The sequence below is a fragment of the Haplochromis burtoni genome, unplaced genomic scaffold (genome assembly GCF_018398535.1).
Source record: "Haplochromis burtoni strain Fernald_Lab_line unplaced genomic scaffold, NCSU_Asbu1 Contig_116, whole genome shotgun sequence".
Classification (NCBI taxonomy): Eukaryota; Metazoa; Chordata; class Actinopteri; order Cichliformes; family Cichlidae; genus Haplochromis; species Haplochromis burtoni.
Window position 1 is genome coordinate 709,000 of NW_024582477.1, and position 19,584 is coordinate 728,583.

The 19,584-nt window shown below is 40.6% G+C and overlaps 1 protein-coding gene across 1 annotated transcript in view; it reads left to right on the forward strand.

Annotated features, from left to right (window-relative positions):
- kcnh8 (potassium voltage-gated channel, subfamily H (eag-related), member 8) overlaps positions 1-14,118 on the forward strand; it is a 59,434-nt gene extending 45,316 nt beyond the window's left edge. The window contains exons 11-16 of the mRNA XM_005928609.2: positions 2,807-3,021; positions 4,238-4,276; positions 4,940-5,226; positions 7,106-7,218; positions 7,397-7,476; positions 11,949-14,118. Coding sequence (XP_005928671.1) covers positions 2,807-3,021; positions 4,238-4,276; positions 4,940-5,226; positions 7,106-7,218; positions 7,397-7,476; positions 11,949-12,539 — 1,325 coding nt within the window. The 3' untranslated portion in view covers positions 12,540-14,118. The remainder of the gene's footprint in view (positions 1-2,806; positions 3,022-4,237; positions 4,277-4,939; positions 5,227-7,105; positions 7,219-7,396; positions 7,477-11,948) is intronic.
- The last annotated feature ends 5,466 nt before the right edge of the window (positions 14,119-19,584 follow it).

The window sequence follows — 19,584 nt, forward strand, 5'->3', positions numbered from 1 at the left end:
AAAAACCTCCAGTATGTTCAGCTTAGAGATGAAGAATTTTCTGAAAGTTCATAAAATGATGCCCATCTTTGTGTGCAGAACAAATCGAGATGTAGACTCACTCGAGCTGTATCTGCAAGCATGCACATCTGCTGTGCGATGCAACCTCTTGCCCTAAGTGACCATACTGGCTTTTGCTTTCTGACCTTCATGACACAGGAATACACTCTATCTGTCACAAGTGCGTGTGACAGAGAATAGAAGACAGCCAGATGGTTCAAGAAACTCCATCTGTCATGGTTTTTTCCTCTTTTGGCATTGTTATCTTTGTGTTTGTATCTAGTTGTTTGTAGAAACAACACCTGCATGCCTTTTCTCCTGTTAAAAAAGAGGGGAAAAAAGGTTTCTGTGTTTTCCTGTTTGTGTGTATCGAGTAGGCGGAATTGTTTTCTGCTGTTTTCTGCTGAATGGCATGTGTTTGTGTGTGTGTATGTGTGTGTGTGTGTGGGTGGGTGCATATGTGTATGTAGGCTTGACAGGCGGAGAGCGTTGTCTCTGTGCTTGTGTGCTGAAGGTCAGGCTAACTTCGAGTGTCTGAAGAAAAAAAAAAAGCTTCTCTCTCTCTCTCAGCATGTGTCTCTCGTCTCTCTCTATCACCCCCTTCCTTGCCACACAGCGAGTCCATAGCCACAGCTCAGTACCACATAACAGACAGAAGACCAAAAACAGGAAGAGTGAGAGGATGAGGAGAAACTTTGGGAAGATGGAGAGAATGTGTGCTGAAAGAGGGAGGGCAAAAAAGGAAGCAGAAGAGTGTAAAACAAGAGGAATCAAATGAGATGAAGTAAATGAAAATGGATGGGGCTTAAGATGAGAGAAAGTGATGAGAAAAGAAAAAAGGAAAGAGAAGAAGAAGAAGTGATGAGAGTAAAAGTGAGCCAAGCTGAGGTCCAGATTGGTGAGTGAAGGGAGAAAGGAAGGAACATACGGAAGAAGGAATCAAAAGTTAACAAGACAGAAAGATAAGCAGAAAGAAAAATGAAAAGAAAAGGAAAAATTAATAAAAAGAAAGAAAACACAAAATGGAGAAGACAGAGAAACTCAGAAAGAAGTAAAACATGGCAGATAAAAGGGTTAGAAGGCAAACAGGAGATGGAGGCGGAGGGGAAGCATGTAGTGAGCTGAAAAGGAAGAGGAGAATTTAAAAAAGGAAGATGGGGATGACAGGAATGGAAAAAAACCTAGAAAGAGACAGATACAAAAAAGATTTAAAAAAAAGACAGCAAAGAAGAAAGAAAGAAGTAAATAGGAAGACAAAAAAGCAAATTAAAAACCAGAATGATGCAACAAAAGCTAAAATGTTAGGAATAAAATGGAAGTTTGGGAAACACAAAGTAGCAGACAAATAGCGGACAGGAAACACAAAGCAGGAAACAAGAAGTGAGGAAAGTAAAAGACAGCAGAAAAATGCAATTACAAAGAAGCAAGAAAAGAAAAAGAGGAAATGAGGCAGAAGGAAGATGATGGAAAAGAAAGAAAAGTCAGTGACAAAGGGTTTTGATATAGCTGAACCAGTTGGATCTCTAAAAACAGAGGGAGCGAAGGAAAGAGGAGAGGAATAATAACCGGGGTGAGAAGGAGTGGGTTGAGAAAGCGACAGAGAAGGAGAACATGAACAGTCATGACTGCCACTCCATCAGCTGTGGTGTAATTTAGCCGCGTTCACACCACGAAATGACCATAATGAATAATTTATCTCTGCTTAAGGGATATTAACTCTAAAGGGGCACTTATCTTCATCCTGTATGGAGAGGAACAGCTGTCACAGCCACTTCACCCAAACTGTAAAACTGACTAAAAGCAGTGGAAGTGATTTATAAATAATAATTATAGACCAAAACAACGCTGCAATATTCTGTTTATTCTCTCTCTCATTAAGCTTGTTTCCTATTTGGTATTACTTGGTCATTAGTGTTTAGCTTTTTAAACAGTATTACTTGAAGCCTTCCCGTTAATAGAGTGCTCACTTTTTGGTCTTGCAGATGCATTTGCAGTTGCCTCTTTATGCTCTTCATACTTTAACATCTAAGAAGTCAGTGGCAAACGTTAATTAGCAAAAGACGTTTGGGTAATAAACAAATAAAGAATTTCAGGCTGCCTTTCTTTTTTTGATAGAGGTGGAGTTTGGTGGTATGTGGCTCTGTCATGGTATAGCAGCCTCAAGGCTCCAAGTACACAGTTGAACAGGTGGAAATTACAACACACATGACATCGATTAAGTCAGACACCACGTGAGAAGGAGAAGCTGAGGTGGAGGTGGGTTCCAAAGAAGCTTGCAGAGGCAGCAGCAATTATATGTAGTCCAAGGTTCCTTAGTAGTGCACCCTTAATAAAATTTACTATGAGGATTTGTAAAAGTGTGTTAGCTGAGCTATCACCTTTGGGGGCTTGCAGTGAGATCAGCTGTTTTCAGCTTTACCAAGCTGAGTGTGTCTTCCTTCCCTGCCTTAACCAACACTGTGCTCAGTACTTAGTGTAATAATAGAAGACATACAGTCTATAATAGTGACAAAGTTACTAATTAGAATTCAGAAGAAGTTATATTCTGAGTCTTGAATAAATGAATAATGCTCTTAATGTCTAAGCATTACTCTGCTCCAGGACCTCTCCACCCTCCAAGCTTATAAACTTTTCAGTTATCGCTGATGTGTCCCGATGCGTCTGCAGAAAAGATTACTGAGTCTGTGCCTCTAACACCCTTTACCACAGTGTACATTATGCTGTCACCTCTTTTTCTGACCATCTCACTCTCTCTCTGCCTGAGCAGGTAAAGGTGACCTGATCGGAGCAAACCTGTCCTTGGATAACCGGGTAATAAAAACCAATGCAGATGTGAAAGCCCTGACCTACTGTGACCTGCAGTGTATCAACCTGAAAGGACTCTATGAGGTGTTGGACCTCTATCCTGAGTACTCTCACCACTTCGTCCAGGACATCCAGCAGGACCTCACGTACAACCTGAGAGAGGGACACGAGGCACATGTGAGTCCATCCAAGTATTGGTGTATTGATTCCACATATAATTGGCTAACTTATAAAGCGAGGGAAATTAGTACAAACAGTTTGTAATCTTCGTGGTAGTTTCATTTTAAAGGAGAGAGTTACATCATTTACAGTTACATCATCAACAATAGCTCCCAGTCTGGAGCTTCTTAAAGCTTATCTCATGAGATTATTTTACATTGTGGAAAGCATATCCAAGCAAAATAAATGAGGAAAGTTACAAATTTAGCACGGGATCAAATCATGTTTTCCTTGGAAGGAGATTTAAACTGATTTTTAACTATACATCCCCATGAACCGTTTTTTGATTGTGATGCCAAAAGAAGGAACTACAGAAAAGAAAGAAAGATGTGAGAAGACATGCGTTAGGTGCTAATTTTGCTAAAGCAATAGCAATGAAATAATAAACTAAATAAGCAAAATAGATTTGGGGATCCCAAAGCCAAACACCAAATCAAATCTTTCATTTGTTTTAATTATCTCCATACACCCTTAATAGATCCTGATTTTTTAATATTTTTTAATTAATGATGCCTGGGTATTACCCACAGCAGTGCAAGAGAAGCAATTAATGTGCTCTCGCCAATTTCTCGGTGAAATGAATCACGATACTGTACTAATGTGTGAGAATGACTGATGAGTTTAGAGACGGCAAAGCAAGAAGGGTCTGGAAACTTTAAAATTACAGAGAGAGAGAGCTAGCTGAGCCGACTTGGAGAAGCTGAACTGCTGTAATTACAGTCAGGTGTTTTTGTCTCGCCTGCCCAAACGCCGCTGGCCCACTTACACGCGCACACACATCATTAACACACACACACCCGCACTCACTCGGACTGCATGCCGCAGGGCTTTTAGGTGAGGCTAATGTGCAGAGGGGCAGCCCAAATCTCAGGGCTCAATAGACTTTAAATGAAGACAGGAGATGGAGGTGTGTTTTGCGGCTGAAATGTTGAGATTGCTTTTTTGTTTTGGTCTTACTATCCTGCATTTACCACTACAGTACTACTATATCAAGGTCATTAGGGTATTTGTCATTATCATCTATTCTATTCTTATACTGGCTTTAGAAAATAATTTACTGTATAACCTTGTGAACTGACTCACCTGTAAATTAAAAGCAAGAAAAGAAAGATGGCAGGTTAATTGCTCTTATCTGCAGTTCATTTACTGTGTTTCCTCTTTGGCTTTCTTCCAGGTTAAGGCCAGACTGTCCACAACAGCTCTAGAGACGCAGGTACCCAAATTCTCACTCTCACAAGCAGAAGCTAAACAGCTTTTAGACAGGTGCCATTAATTTAAAAGACTTGTCCGATCAGTTCATGTTGTTTGTTAACAGCCATCACCGAATTTTTCGTCAGCTCTCACTAAGAAATTTGATGGTTCTGCACTCTGAAAACTTTGTTGGGTGACTCAGCGGAAGGCTTCAGTCACCGATAATGGGCACAATCATTGTTTGAGACTTGATGAAGGACGAAATAGATCACTTCTGCACAAAATTAGTTGCAGTCATTAGATCATGGCGGCACCAGAATAGAAGGCGATAAGATGCTCTATATACTGTCAAGCTGTTCCAATATTTTACAGAAGAGTCTATCTCTCTCGATGAGACATTAATCTCACGCTGGTGGTATTTTTGTCAGAGGAAGATGGTTCAGTAGGCGACTGTGGTCTTTACTTCTGCTATTATCAGGCTAAGACCTCATCTTGTAGCTGAAGGCTCATTGCAGACCACTAATGATTCATTGCACTTACAAGTCATTAGTACATTTTGTTTACTTAAAAAAAAATAAAGAACCATTTTATTAACTTTGCAGAGAAAAAAAGTGAAATGGCCATGATGAGCCACAGATGACCAAAGTGATTTTAGATTTTAATTTAATTTTGCTTTTTTTTTCAGTCAGAGGTGAAGAGGAACGGGCGAGTGGTTCAGGGCTATCCACCTATCACAGAGGCACAGGAGGAACATGAGGAAGATGCGGAGCTGGAGGAGCTGGAGGAGCAAGAGGCCGTGACCGTATCTTTGTTATCACAGCAGAAACGAGCAGTGAACCTCAGGGGGGCTGGTGAGAAGTCTCCAATGTGCGGACCCAGCCAGAAGAGCGTGGCACAAAACTCTAGCAGGTCTCGGAGGAAGATCCAGGAAATTACTCTCAACACTTTAGATCCTTCCAATCTCAGCCCCAGGTGAGTTTGTTCTCCGCTGATTGGTCTTACTTCCTGTCTAGGCCTGTTTCCCTGTGAATCCACGCTATGCCTATTTTTATATTTCTTTGGAAGAGTGCATATGCCGCAAACTAGAAATGAGTCAAAAGTGTCATCAGTGACAAACAGTATGTGTATTTACTAAACCCTGTGACAGACTAATGGAAGTCTAATCCTCTTAATTTCTATTATGTGATCTATCAGTGAGGGTATACAGAAAAGGCTTCACACCCTGAAACGTGCAGTTCTTACAGAAACTGCAAAATGGAAGAAATATATCTCGGACTCCAACGACCTCAGTCAGCATATTAAATGTTACATTTCATGACAGCACAATCAGAAAACGACTAAATAAGTATGGCTTGTTTGGAAAGACAGCACAAAGAAAGCCTCTTCTTTCTAAAGAGAACATGGCAGCACAGGTTAGGTTTGCAGAGTTGCATCTGAGCAAACCACAAGGCTTCTGGAACAATGTCCTTTTGACAGATGAGACCAAAGTGAAGCTATTTGGCTATACAGCAACATGTTTGGTAAAATCCAAAAACAGCATATGAGCAGAATCACAGGTCATTTGGTTGTTTTGCAACCACATGACCTGGATGCCTTGCAGTCACTGAGCTGACCATGAACACTTTTGTAAACCAAAGTATTCTAGAGTCAAATATGAGGCTATTTGTTCAGCAGCTAAAGCTACAACAGACCTCTACGATCCTCTAAGATCATGTGGCAGGAACGTAAAGGAGCTGTGCATACATGACACCTCTATGAACTGAAGCAACATTGTAAAGCAGAGTGGGACAAAATTCCTCCACAATGCTATGAGTTATTGATAAAGTCATACAGAAAACCTTCACTGCAAGTTACTGCTGCTAAAAGTGGTTCTGTAAGCTATTGAATCATGGGAGGCATTTCGTTTCTCACAGCACTGAATAGAGTCGTGTTAAAACCTTCTCTAATGACACACACATGAATGAATCATTATGGAAAGGAGGAACCAACTGCATTAATTAATTCCTGATGAGAGACCTCCATGCACTTTCACTCATGTACATGGAAAGCAGAAGTCAGGGAACAGCAGCAAGATCCCAGAATGAACAGAGCAGACATCAGAAGACGTGGTATTAGTTAAGTCAGACATTATATATAAAGAAAGACTGAGGTGAAGGTGGGTTGCAAAGTGGCTTGCATCTTCACGGCAACTGTGGACAGGCTGGAGAAGCTTAAGTAGGAATCACATGACTCATTTGTCAGTTGAATGTGTGGAAGTGAAGCAGATGAACGTGGGTTCATATCATACTCACATTCACCCTTTGTCCAACACACACTATTGTATGACATGTGTTGGACAAAGGGTTAAATAGAGGGTTTAAAATGTATTATAAGAGACATTTCTGTATTTTTAAAGATGTAACCCCATTTCCAGTCTTTATGCTCATCATGGTTTAGACTGGATCATTTTAATTTAGCCAACATAATAAACTTAATGGGATGAATATTTGTCAGTGACATAGAGTATAAAGCAAACAAGCTGGTTATTCTTATATAACTTATATAACTATCTTATATAGAAATAAAAATAACTGGCTAAATACACAAAATCTGTTGTAATATATATAGAATTCAGCTACATATTTTTTAAATTGCCGTTTATATTCACAAATATGTTTCACATTGAATTAAATACTGTGTTGATGTTAAAACTATGAATTTCAAATATATGGAAAATTTCGGTTTGTTTTTAAAAACATAATCTTATATTTCTGGCCTAAAATATTTTAGGGAATAGCACCATAATGCAATAACCAAAATGTGTACATTGTGTAGTGTTATTGCACAATAATATAATAATATCTCTCTGCAGGATAGTGGATGGTACTGAAGACAGTCAGGGGACAGAGAGCTCCCTGGCCTTCTCCTTCTCTAACCAAGGCCATCCTGTCAGTGAACCAACCAGTGCCTCAGCACCAACCACAGGTATTCTCTTCATGTAGCGCAACTCACAGACATGAACCTATGTCATTTACTGTCCCAGATGCAAAAACACTTTGTAGGCAGAGTGCTTAATAGCTGTATAATGGCTCTAGTGCAATCAACTGTGGGGTGTATATTGGTCCTTGATTGAAGGGAATTATACATTTCTTATTTGTTACAGATATGCTGCGCGTAAGCACAGCCGAATTAGCAGCTAAAGCGGAGGAGACCAGAGGACAACTGCGACACCTCGATCAACAGGTGGGATCTTGCGTGCATTTATAGGGACCTCGTCTCCTTTTGGATTACAAAAAGCAAGTTCACACAATATTAAATGATTCGATTTTAAGTTAAAAAATTAGTTTATGGTAAGAGCAAGAATTAAGAGGAGTTTGTTATCTTAGATTACGTTTAATGCTCTCATAGAAACATGACTGTGGTGAGACAGAGAGTGACAGAGATAGAGAGACAGGACTCAAGTAAGCACAAACCATATGGCTGTATCAGCATGTCAGCCACAAGACAAATGAAAGGACTGAGGGAAGTAATGAAGCAAAAACGACAAACAAATAAGCATTTTAAACCCTATTAGTTCGTTTCGTTTACTTAATCTTTCTCTATTTGTATTTTTTCACATTAACATACAGTTGAAATGCTGAAGATTTTAGTCATATTTTTATTTTTAATTCTCGTGGTGCTCTGTCAAACTTAAAATGTCCACACATACACGCAAACAGACTGCCGTGCTGTTTCCTATGGTTTTGATTGGCGGGCGGCTAAATTGACATTAGACCCCTTGGCAGGTGAGGAGGAGTGTTCGCCTCCTCCTGTTAAGCCTTGGTGTGTATCATATGGGATGACTGAGGTAGAGAGAAAAGAGAAAGAGATAACCTGTAAAAAATAGACAAATAAATGAGATCCTCTGGACTTTTTTTTTTTTTTTTTGCTGTTGTTGCTAGTAGAAACATGATGTGTGTAAAGCATGAGTAATGAAAGAAATCTATAAAAGAGAGGAAAGACAATGGCACAGCCTTTTCACAGTTATGCACACTGGCTCTGTGCCTCCTCTGTCTCTGTGGGTGACCGGTGGTTAACAGGAAGGACCTCAGCATGGTCTTGTAGGCTGTTAATCCACACTTGGATCCATTCAAAGCGATCACCATAGGAGATGAAAAGGGGCGTTTCATTTGAACCCTATCAGCTCCCCATGCAAACGTACACTAGTCCAACAAAAGCACGACAAAGGAGACAAAAAAATCATTTATAGGCAAAAAAGAAATTACATTTATTTTAAGCTATGCTAGCACTGGCTGATTTATTCAGCATTAGTGAGATACCCAATTTTGTCATTTTTAATCAAAATCAGAAGAGGTTCCTGTTGCGATGATAATCCAAGGGGGTAATTTTCACTTCTTGTTTCTGCCTTTATTCAAAGGAGTCACTACCACTGAATAACAAAGCTCGAAGTTTATTTTTTCAAACTTCAGTAAGGCCATCTGAGCCAAAGGCTTACAAGGTTAACATCATTCAGACCTATACCACATTCTCACCATGTTAACTCCAGATTTTTCTTCATGCTGCTATAAGACATACTTCTTGCTCTTTGGCCTCTTACACTTGCCCTGCGACTTGGCGCCATGACAGGACCGTTTATTTATCCAGTGGGAGAAATTTAAATTCAAATGAGGCCTAGCATGGTGACCTCTGTACTACGCCAAGGAAATCATCATGTGCATAGGAGAGCAGGAGCAATGGGAGCATTACCTGAACAGCTTGAGTAATTAGATGCATAATTACTAAAAGAGGCTGCTAGAAAGACATGAAACAACACAATAGGCATGCCTGCTCATCAGTAGCGACCCACTTTTGAACACAATGAACAATAAGAAACAAAGAAAAAAGTCAGGTACTTGAAACTAAGGCATGAATACAGCAGAAGTTTTAAACAGATGATAGAATTAAATCAGTCTGTCATATAAGAGAAATTTAAATAATCCTGTCTTAAATTAAACTAAAATGAGTACATATCAATCATATGTATGTCATGCAATAAGCTAAACAGTAAGCAAAGGGAAGCACTGTGAATTTATTCACTGCATGATCTCCCAGGCGGCATAGAGAGCAATCAGGATTTTAGTATTCATGCAATTTCCTGCTGTTGTTTAATATGTTGGATTACTATATTTATGCACTGCAGCACTACAGCTCAACACTTTTAAAACACTCATGGATAAGTAAACATCAGCTTTGTTTGGTCTAACTATGCTCTTACTGACTTTGAGGGTACCTGTCGCTGCATCGCTGCTGTTTCTCTAACCCGTCTATCTCTGACGTGGGCGTACTAGAATCACGTTGACAGCGTGTCAGATTGGACTGGACCGCCACTCTTGGCTTTTCTATTTTTATCAGAGTCAGAGTTTAGACCCGGCCACATGTGAGAGGGAGAGATTGAAAAAGGGGGGATGTTTTTCTATGGTAAAAGCAAAAGTAGGATTTTGGTCGGAATTTTGTGATGCTGATCAAAGTTTAACAACCTCAATGCTGTAAGACGCTAAAAATCCTGCCTAAAAACGACTGAGCCGGACAATCACTTTGGACAACATTCGCCTAGGCGGCAACATAACAATGTGAGCTGAGAGAGGAAATGGAAGTTCCCAGCCTGATTAGGTCTGTCGTGATCACAATATACTTGAGTGCTCATCCTCATCACCTCTTGACATATTCATGCAGCGACCAGAGCAATTCCCACCTGGAGTTGTGTGTCCCGCTGGGGGCTGATGTGCATCCAGTTGCGCTGGCGTGCATGATTGGCCTGATGAATGGTCATGAGTGCTTTGACTGGCAGAAGCAGATGGCACATTGGCAGCACTTCATGGTCGTGCCTTCTGTGGACACGCCACGTGCAGAGAGCTACTAATCAGCAACCCCCCTCATCAGTGTAATGACCAATTATAGCAGCTTGAAGTTACATGCAAAACGGCAGGCGCGAAATAGATATTTGACCTGGAAGGGCTGACCTGAAAAAAACAAATTCATAATCTGTGGCTTTTTGTTGATTAGCAGTGTCTCCTCACAAGTTTGTGTCATATATTCAGAAAAATCAATTTGATGGTAATGACTGGAATGTGAGAGTTATAGTCAAATTTGTTAAGCAAAATATAGCAAATGCAGTCTTGTAGATTGTAGCTATAAACCTCCAGAACTGCAAAATGAAGCCCACGTTCAAGTTCTAAAAACTGCAGTTCCTCCAGTGGCCACTTGAGGCTGGATTTGAATCAGTCCCCATAAACTGAAATGGCCAACCTTACTGGTTTGCAGTCTAGTAAAAGTTTTGGGGTTATGTGTCTAATTTCTTCCTTCATTACAATTCTACATGGATTTGCTGAACTGGGCCTCCCCATGGTTCTGGTGCTGTTTGTGCTTTTGGAGCATATTAATGGAATAATTTGGCTTGCTTTGTTGTATGTGAAGGTTCTCAGTGATCCAAGTCATCATAGTCTAAGGAGTTTAGAAAGAAAAGCATCTTTCCACGCTCCTTAGACTACGCCGTACACTTTGGGAGGAACACCTTTCAATTGCTGAGGGAGTATGAAAGTAATCAAGGAAATTAGCGGATTATAGGAACCATCTCCGCTTGGTTTATTGCGCCGCCTGTAGAGGAAGTTAGTTCTTCGGTTTTCCCTAAAATATCTTCATATTATAAAAAAAAAAGAAGTGCAATTTCAACAGAATGTCTCAGTCTTTCTTCGTGATATATGTGTAAAATTACAGAAAAGGTTCTGGTAGCTCAGCGCCCAGACAGACATAACATTTTTGTTGATTGATGAAAATGTTCTTTTTTCCATTTAAAATAGAATTTCTATAATAGACAGTGGAAAAATAGTAATTTTCATGTCATTATCTGTCACTTAACTACTTTGGTGGAGTGTGAATAGCTGCTCCAAAAACTTATGTCCTCCTTCATATTTTCCAAAGCTGACCCAGGCCTTAAATTTGACACTCATCCTCTAGACAATAAAGCCAGTATTGCTGTTAGATGGACAACATTAGTGGCATATTTTTTTTATAACACAGCCAAAAAGCATTGTCTAAAGTCAGCCGTAACAATTTTCAGCCATGTTCTGATTTCGTGGGGCAGAGAGTGTGATCTGTATTCAGCAGCCTGAGGAATTTTGGTACCCTGGTGGGAGGTGTGCAGTTTGTTTGGTATGCAGTACTTTTTCACAGCTCACTGTGGATCCTCGTTATTGCACTACTTTCCTGCAAAGTCTAACAAAACGATCCACTGACAAAAACAACTTAAATGGTTGTCTAATTGTAGTCGGCGCACTAACCGCTGGGACAAACAAACCAAGCCAACCTTTTTTTCCCCTTTTTTTTTTTTTTTGCATTTGAATGCCTTTAGTGTGAACCAGTAGCAGCAGTAGGACTGTTAAAAATGAACATACAGTGGGAAGGGTGGGATAAAGATGCACTTTATTGTGTACATTTTCTATAAATATGCATATGAATCTAGGACGGTAGCTGCAGATTCCAGTAAAAGCTACCACACAGGGACTTAAAATAAATTACAAGCTTGCTTCCGCAAAAACAAAAACAAAAAAAAACATTGTAACCCATATGACACCAACACAATATTTTTTTTATTTTCAATACTTGTGGAGTGCTGTGGATGATGTATACCAGCCATAGTTACAGGCAGATTGTCTCTTGATTCTTGTTTGTTTCTGCAGGTGAGCACCCTTCGGAGAGAAGTGGCCGACCTGGGGCAGGTCATGAAGAGAATGGCTCAACTCATGGAGACCCTCATGACGTCAGTGCCACAACCTGCAGTAGTCTGCCCCACACACTACTCCCCAGCACGCCACACATACCTACACCATTCCCCCTCCCGTCAGACTTTCCCTTCACCATTCCCCTCTCAGACTGCCACAGTGTGGACAGAAACACCCATGTCGTTACCTTCCTCCCCCCTCATCATGTCCCAGCAGCATAGCACATTGTGCCACTCCCTCATACACAAAACCCAGGACCTCCTTTTGGAGGACATAGGTATTCCCAGCTCAACTCCATCTCCAACTGCCAGCTCATTGGCCCTTCAAGTGCAGCCATCCTCTGTGATCTCAGAGCCACACATGCCTTTGTCGCACCTCAGCTCTCCAGAGTTTCCCCACTGCAGAGGCAGGGCTTCTAGCTCCATTAGGCCAGGTGCACACAGTCCACCTCCGCAGGACGGAGGACATGAGGGTCTTATTCAGAGCTCTGGTGGTTCTCCTCAAACTGGACTCGGGGATGTCAACCACAACCCAACCAAGGATTTGTAGCAGACCTTAATCACAAATGTCTTGGAGTCTGCAGGACTTTCTCAAGAACACTTTTTGGGATATTTTCCTAAACTCAAGCTAAGACTGATAAACTGGGGTCCCCTCTACCACTGGAAAATGTTTACAGGGACACAACTCAGATGTTTTTCTTCTTTTTGTTTAAAGGCACGTGTTTCAAATCCCCATTGCATGAAAACAAGTACAGAAGGTTTAGGTGTGTTAGCTTTACCTTATAGAAACTACGTGTTGTTAGAGGCTTGGGTCGGTTGTGGAGCTCTGGTCTTTCTGGTCCGTAGCGGCAACTATCAGCTTACCTCCAGTACCTTCCCCCACAGCAAGCCTGTGCCATAATGTAGGATGGAGGAGAAAAAGAAGAATTTTTTATTTTTTTTTTGCTTTTGACTGAAAATGGTTTCATGCTGGAGGAAGAGAAAGCACTGGGAGTGCTGGGTTTAGAACAAGCGGTGAGGGTGTGTTGTGGAGGGCAACCCTCTCTTTTAACCCCTTTTTCCTTGCTCATTCAACCAGTGTCAGATGCTCTGGATTTCATGGAACAGTGACTGGTTGGACTTGGAGCACAGAACGGCGTGAGTAGAGAGATGGGAAGTATTGTGCTCTTCGCCGCTGGCCCTCGGGAAAGTGTGGGAGGTGGGGGTGGAAGAAGACAGTTAAGGAGGTGGTGGTAGGGTATGGTGTGCCTCAGGCACCACAGCCCCTGCTGTTGTCTGTCACTAAGAGCACAGGGACTTTCTTTCTCCCTCTCCGTTTCCCCTTTCCAGTGTTTCTCTCCATACACCTCTCTCTCTCTTTCTCCTTCCTTCCTTTCTCTCTCTCTCTGCATGCCTATCCGAGCCTTTTGAGTAGTGCCTGTAGACAAACATTAACATGCTGCATGTCACCCTGTGGAAATCCAGCTTGCCATTTATCTATCTATTTAAAGGAAACACAGTTCAGTCTTTAATAGCTGAACCTGGCATTTTACTGATGCATATTTATTGGATGTGGGCTTAGTTAAAAAAAAAATCTGATTAATTTAGCACAAGATAGTCGCCCATGTTGTGAAAAGGCCTGGAGCAAATATTACCGATGCTAAATTGGTTTATGATCCGCAATGTAGACTTTTTCTCCAGGGTCATCAATCCTGAGATCCACTTTCTCAACTGCTCAGAAAGAAGGCAATATCCTCACATAAAAGCACAATAAGGACATAAAGACGCTTTTATATTTCTATGAATGTATCGATACTAAAGCTGTATTTTTTTACCTCAGAAATTGCACGAGTGTGGGATGGCAGTAAATGATGCTACTGTATATAAAAAAGTTATGGCAGTGCTGTTTGCTGGTATCAGCTGATGCAATCCTAAACCAGGAAAAGGTCATAACTCTCATCCCGACAGATCTACTGTTCTCTTTTGGATTCATGTAGGTTTGACTCTGCTTCTCTGCAAATGGAATGTACTGTAATCAAACTTTTATCCCTAACATTTTGATATTTATTAGATAAAAAAAAATGTTATGCTAATAAACAGCAATTATGACTGTTACCTACTATGTTTTTTGTTGTTGTTTTTGTTTAGTAAAATATTCAAGAACTGAAAAGAGGTTATTCAAGGGCACAACATCCAAGGAGCTACAATGTCCTGTGCAAAAGTGTTGAGCCACTCCTCATTTCTATTTTCCTTACAAGGAGCCATACTTGTATCTTCAGGAATTTTGTTATCATAATTTGCTTACATTTTTCAAGTTGATTCTGTAAAAAATGATGAGGAAAAATAGTTTGACAGGAATGAAATAGTATTTTTGCACCAACAAGATGATTCACTAAGAACTATTAGTGAAAGCATCATCATCGTATGCAGCATTTGGATAAATGGATGAAAAAAGAAAAAGTGCCAGAAATAGGGCATTAGGACATGAGGAAAGCATCTCTCAGTGGAAAAATGGCTGTGAAGAAGTCATTCATAAGGAAGAAAAACAGGGAGAAATGCTGCTAACCTGGACTGAAAATCAGTGGCAACAGGTCTTATGGCCTGATGAATCCATATTTGAAATTTCTGGTTCAAATTGTCACTAGTATGTATCTAGAAGGTCAGTGAGTGTCTACAGCCATCTGTAAAACACAGTGGAAACTCTTTCATGCATTTCAGCTTGTCAAAACTGACTGATAGATTTTGTTTTTCTTTTTTTATCCACCATGCAAAACCATCTGGAAAGCATATGATTGCCAGCAGCTTATTTTCTTGAGCATGACAATGATCCCAAAACGCTGCCAATGGAGCAAAAGTATGCCTGGATAGAAAAATGCACCGACTGGCGTCCTCAGAGCCCCGACCTCAACATTACTGAAGGAGTGTGGGATCATCTCGACAGCAAATGCTACAAAAGGCTTCCAACATCCAAATAAGGGCTTTGAATGTCCTTCAAGAGAACTATTCCTGAAGACTACCTAAAGAAATTAAGAGAATGCTTCCTAAGATAGTTCAGACTGTGTTGAAAATGTACCAAATATTGACATGAACAACACATGACAGTACTGAAGTGTTGGTGCTTAGCCTTGTCCAAGTACAACTGTGATGATTCGGGGATTGTTACATCCATCTGCAGTAATTTGTATCTGACGGCATGACTTTGTTCTGGGGCCTTCTCGTCCTTCTAAGTGCATAAAGGAGAGAGGAAAGGACAGCAGCAAAATCCCAGTACAGTACTGAGCAGTCATCAGTATCAAAATGATCCATATCAAGTCAGATATAGCACAAAGTGGAGAAGGTGGGATTGCAAAGTAGCTTGCAGACTATTTAAATGAATCGGATGTGTGGAAGGAGATCAGCTGATCTGCCATGAGTGCCTGAGCTTAGCTCCTTAGCGCCAATAAACACAGAAGTGTGCAGGTTTATTGAACTTAAACAACCCAGAGGATAATAATAAATACCAACTTTCATTGCATTTTATCAAAAAGCTGTTGAAGCATTTTGTTGTCAAATGTCAACCTCATGGCAGGACAAAGAAGTTCACAGAATCTCCAAAATGAATAGGATTCATTCCCTAAGGAACGTGAATGAAACAAAAAAAATGTAAGAACAACAACAAAAAAACAACAACAACAAGGTTGCATCAAAATTACTAAAATATGTTTTGTTGTATGGCACACAATGGAAAATATTAGGACTTTGTGAATCATTTGACACCTTTTTATGATCATGAATCTGATCTGAGATAATCTTATTATTTTGAGCTTTATTTGATCTGCAGCTAATATGTTTTGTTCCTGGACTTGGAGACAGAATTTCTGTTATGCAACATGAGGTACTTTGATTTGTTTATAATACTAATGTACCTTTTCTTTGTGTACTCATGTGTTCGCCCTTTGTTAGCTGTGTAACGCTTCATCTGAAGTGAAACCACCGGGTCCCACCAGTGACGTAGGCTGGGGGTGAAACCCGAGCAAGTATGCGTGCCGGGGATCACGCTGACACACCTGTTCAAAGATCCAGCTGCTCTTACCTGGTGAGGTGCCGCTCCAGTGTGTTTGCTTGGTTTTGTATATCTTTAAAAAAGTGTTTTTTCCGGGGAATACTGGATCTATCTGAATCAGAAACGCTCAGTGGAGATGATGGAGACACCAGAGCCATCATGTCGAGATGTGTGTTGATGGGTGAAGCATTTTTAGAATCAAAACAAAGATGTTGGGTCAAAACGCTCCCCTCCCCACCAGAAAGTGTCATGTTTTTCCCGTACCAGACAAGCCGGTAAGCGGTGGTGTGTTTGCACTGTGAACGGTTACTTGTGTACTTAGCAGCACCTCCGGCACATCTGTGGGAATGCTATCATTTAGCCCAGGGTCTTGGAGACCCATCCATATTTAATGGTGTGCAGACAATCCTCTGACTATTTATGCATCGTTTTATCCACCTGCTAGGAAAACTCATCTTTTATTCACCGTTTTTCCACTTTATCTGTCATTAGCAAACTGAGGCCCATCTGGCTTCCTGCTTTGCATCCTTCCTTTCATCTTTCTTCTTTTCACTTACAATTTTCAATGAAAGTTGGGTTTTATTTAGAGGGATGGACGGAATAGGAAATGGCTCTAAAGAAATGCTTTAAAAAAGGAGTTAAAAGAGGTTCTACGTGCACTGATTTAATGCATGGTTCTTCATTTTTAAACTTACTATACAATGAACTTTGTGTTTAATATCCTTTCTATTGCTGTGTGTCTGTATATGTGCATGTGTGTGCGAGTGTGTGTTTTCTATCCACTCGATTCACATTGTTTGATGATGGCCCTGACCCAAATACAGCAACTATTCATCCCTGTCCACCCTTTTCATCGGAAACACACACAGAAATACAGCGTGGGTGTGCGCACACACATTCACTCTTCCATTCAAATGAGCACTTTATCCCAGTTAAAAGAGCCACTTCACTTGTCCCTCACCCCAGATTTCAGCACTCAAACACCCCATCACTGTGCGGGAGGTGAGAACTAATGAAAAACAGGTAACAGGGGAAAAAAAAGTTAATTTCTCCCCTTTCGTCTCAGCAGTCATAATGGAGATATATATAAATCTGCCAGATGGTTATGGTTTGGTCTTTTCATTCAAGCCTTACAGAGCTTTATCTGAAAGGGAAAAAAAAAAAAGCTAGACTGCCAAATGAAGAACACATTATGTTTGTATCTCATTGTCGTGTGTCATTCTTTGACTTGTACGTGTGTGTGTTTGTGTGTGGTGCTGCCTTTTTGTTGCTTGGGCCTCTATGAGAGCACACAAACACATGTAAATAGAGAGGCTCTCTGTACAAGAGCTTTACATTTATCTGTTCCACTCTGAGATGGTGGCTGCTGTTGCACAACCAAATACTTATATTTGGATTTGGATAAAGCGGGGAGGGTCGGTTTCATCTTTGTGTTTGATAAATGAGTCTGAGCTTCTCCTCTGGGTGCTACGGTATAAGTGGTGGTAGGGGTAGCAGCGGAACAATGAGCATGTGAGATGTAGAGATTAATGGTTGCTTCTTCTTTTAGGGATGTAGGTCTGGCTGGGCCCATCAGCGGAGGAGAGGAGATGGCTGCTAAATTACCTCTTTTGCCGCTCACCTGTCGAGCAGTAGTCTGGCATTTTTAAATGCAAGATAGAAGGATCATCAGCATGAAGAGCTCTTAGTAAATTGTGGTCTTCCCTTGTGTGGTGAAAGAGTCCCAGTTGAAAAGTCTGGTCAAAAATGTTTAGACATTTAAGTGAGAAGGAAGAAAGCTTTAGTCTGTCGGTAAATGTAATGCCGAGGAGCATTTTATTCTTTGAAGCACTTTAAAACTGTCAGACAGCCATATATGGAGTGCCTTTAGATTCTTTTGTGTGGTTGTGTGTTTTGTTAAGGATAACTAGCCAAAATTAACATTTCAAAAAAAAAAAAGATACCTGCAGTTTTCATCTTTTAGCCATCCAAGCTGAGACTATTTCATAGCCTGAGATGCCAGCTGAAACATTAAACTGATAGGATAAATAATAAGGCTCTTGTCTCAGCATGGGTTTCTTAGCTCTGAGCCCTAATTAGTTTTCTGGGCATTTTTTTGTCACCTTAAAGTAACTATACCTATTATTAGGTGTTTTTCAGGGCTGGTATTTGAAGTAGTCTATCTATCTATCTATCCATCCATCCATCCATCCTCACAAACATTCACACCTACAGGCAATTTAACATCACCAGTTAACCTAACCCCACTAACTGCATTTTTCAGGACTGTGGTAGGAGGAAGAAATTATCCATACATACACAGGGGAGCATGCAAACTTGATACAGAAAGGCCAGGTGGAGGATTTGAACCCATCACCTTCTTGAGGCAACAGTGCTAACATATATAGCACAATTGGTGGTTAGATTGTATGTATAGATAGATAGACAGATCAATAATTTGTCTACTGTGGCACTGAATCAGATTTTAAAGCAGATTTTCTGTTGTTCAGGAGCCTGAATTATCACTTTTCTCAAAATCCCCCTGTGTATTCACAACCATTTATCACACATTTTTTCTTTCTTTATTTGGAGTAACGCTTTGCTCGGATGACAGCTCTGGGCTTTAATATGACTAATACACTATTTTTTTTACTAGAAAACCTGTGTATTAAATGACAATGTGAAAACAATGTGAAAGCTGTTTCTTGCAGCACTCAGCTGAGGTCTTCTCTCAGGAGTACAGACCAGAGGCAGAACTAAAAGAGAATGAATTTTTGACCTGTATTCACCAGATGACCAAAAACGCATCTTCAGATGAGCTAAAATTGAGTGCAGTGCTAGTTCTGTGTACCTCAGCCACAGTCAGCAGATTAGCTGATGCAACTGGGATACTCTCATATAGGGCATGCTATTTTCAGCTGTTTTAGTCTGCCTATGGTTAGAAAACACTGCCAGCCACTTTGCAACAAACCTCCACCTTTTACACATCTTTTGTCACTAATGCCCGCTCTCTTCCATCATTCCAGCTTTGCAAGTATGCACATGGAGGGGAGGTTCCATAACAGTTGTCTGTGTGGAAAACTGGACTTGTACACTTTAAACAATGTAGGGCGAATGAGGAAGACTGCAACAATTTGTTTTCTTCTCATTAGGGTCATTTTTGAGTGTTTTGAGAACCAGCAGTTTCCAGGATTTAGAATGGTACAATTATATAGGTATTGCTGTGAAACTGAATCTACAGGGTGTGAGTAAAAAGTGTTTGCATCTCACGCGAACTTTCTAAATGATACATTCAAAAGCTGTTTTTGTCTTTGACCTTAATTGGTGTCACAAGCCCAGTTTTTGTCACATTTTAATGCACTTAATCTTCGCTTTGTGTCAGCCCCGCTCCTGAGGCCCATGCACATCAACCTAATTGTGCTTTATGAATCACTGGAAACAACAGTGTCTCTGTAAAAAAAGACCCAAGGCTCTTTGAGGGTTGCACAGTACAGTAGAGCCACCCTGGTCCTGGGTGAAATAGCCCCATAGATCTTCATAAAGACACCACAGCTTCCTCCATCGCAGCAGCTGAGATCCATCTGAGTCACGCAGG